Consider the following 1,972-nt stretch of genomic DNA (forward strand, 5'->3'; position numbering starts at 1 on the left):
AAACGCAGTCGTATGCACGATTGTGTGTAATTAGTGGGTTAATACAGTCATTCCAGGAAAGATAAATGAGACAAGGTAGACGTTATTTTTGGTTCACAAATTAAAACTTATAGTCATTGCTTATAATTGGGATGAGATAGACTAAATGCTAATTTTTCTAGGTGATTTACTTATAACTCTTATAAACCATTCCACCAACATCCCCATTGGCAAAGAACGGTGCAGAGGGCGAAAAATAACTCAAATAGATCATAACGAATAAACCAAACACTTAGGTGAAAATTGAGAAGTGGGTATGAGGATTTATTCAAAACAAAATCTCAACTATATGAGCAACTGGGCCTTATTTTAATAGTGGTGGTCCCGTTGGAGTATCATAGGAGGGTTTTGTACGCTTCAAAGCACAGACAGCGGTCGGCAAACATATGACGGTTGGACAATTCTTGCTGGCTCTTTTGGCACTTGTCGGTCTACTTGATTCACCAATTAAATGTCTTCTCTTAACAGTCATTTGTGGTGTCAACAAGTTCAACATTCGGCTTCTTTTTCCGAAAGGCAAATGTTAGCTTCTTTTATCAGTATGGTTGCGTCCTACTCATAGTCGCTACGAGGTGATGAAATATTTATGTGGTCATTGCTCTCATAACTGAAGGTGATTGGTATTTCCCTACTAGTTTAACCTGCATACGTATGTCTCCCTGGATGAGACACAAATCGGAGCAAACCGCAAGCTGGCCAGTGCTAATTCTTGAATGTTCCATCTGTTGCCCTTGACAGACATCATTACTTTAGCTACCCTTTTTTCCAGGCGCAGATATAAACGCATTATGCAGAGTAGCTGGATAGAATGCTATTTTTGGCTCAAAACCGGGGTTAAGCTAGAATTTCTGTTATTCTAGTGATGGTTCTTACCAACAGAACCTTTTAGTTTCCACTTTCCTCACTATTTGTTCTTCAACAAGATAATACTGTGAAACATACCAAAAATTGAGTTCTCTTTTTTTAAGTGATGCAATGCACATGGTGGCATGGACGAAGAATGAATTGCAGTCTACTTGGCTATGCTCATTGGATGGGAATAAATAACTGAAGACTAGGCTGACTGTATAAAAGTTACCATTCTATAAACTTGACTTAAAGTCCTCTATCGTAAGCAAATTGCAAGAAGGCAGGAAAATTGGTGCTTATCGGTTTATCTGCAAGTCATGTACACAGGCCGGCAGGTTATTTTACGCGGTTTCGTTCACTACTGGCAGATGCTATAAGAAGTGTTCATGAAGGGCGTTAGTGTCAGCCTAATTGATACCCCTGTTAAAACCATGTTTCGTTATTTCCAATAGTTGGACAACCCATGTGAACACATCAATAAAATCCAATCACCAGGCCAGCGCCGCCTACTTCCACAATATAAGTTATTGTCAAAATATTTTTAGTCTTTGCTAACATATCATATAACCCCTCCTTCTGGAATGCGTGGGTTTAATTACACTCGGCGATTGCGAATATTTCCTTCTAATGAAAGCCCTTAAAAGCATTTCTGGCGTCCTATGCTTCCATTTCAAGGTAGCGATAGTCTCCTTACATGTCGATCTACAAACCTGCAACAGCAAGCTCTTTCGCATCACCTAACTGCGCATCATCCACGTTATTAGTAGGGAAGTGTTAGCACAATTCAGGACTCCGCTTTCTCCTTCCCCAATTAGGACGAAAGGGCACAAGGAATGCAAATGTCCGCACATTCAAGAGCTGCTGATCACCTAGGAAAGATCCACTAACCTTAATTCTGAGGTACTCAAAAAGTGAGTAACCACAATGAACTGAGTAAACTGAATGCAGGGGTTGGAAAATAATGCAAGCCGAGGGTGCTTCTGGAGTATGATGAAACAAATATTCCACAGTTTCCAACAGCCTTAAAGACCAAGGAACGCTTTATGTTGTGAACTTTTAAAAATAACCAAGCGTATCTAGTTAA

General features: G+C 39.9%; 1 protein-coding gene across 1 annotated transcript in view; it reads right to left on the reverse strand. All coding sequences in view use genetic code 11, as the record gives it.

The window, feature by feature from the left end:
• The window catches only part of EGR_10612 (hypothetical protein), a gene marked incomplete at both ends in the record, with an annotated part of 7,653 nt that overhangs the window by 4,701 nt on the left and 980 nt on the right, over positions 1-1,972 (reverse strand). The window contains one exon of the mRNA XM_024499861.1: positions 913-1,102. Within this exon, the coding sequence (XP_024345724.1) occupies positions 913-1,102 (190 nt within the window). The remainder of the gene's footprint in view (positions 1-912; positions 1,103-1,972) is intronic.

Source organism: Echinococcus granulosus (genome assembly GCF_000524195.1).
Source record: "Echinococcus granulosus chromosome Unknown EG_S00241, whole genome shotgun sequence".
Taxonomy (NCBI): Eukaryota; Metazoa; Platyhelminthes; class Cestoda; order Cyclophyllidea; family Taeniidae; genus Echinococcus; species Echinococcus granulosus.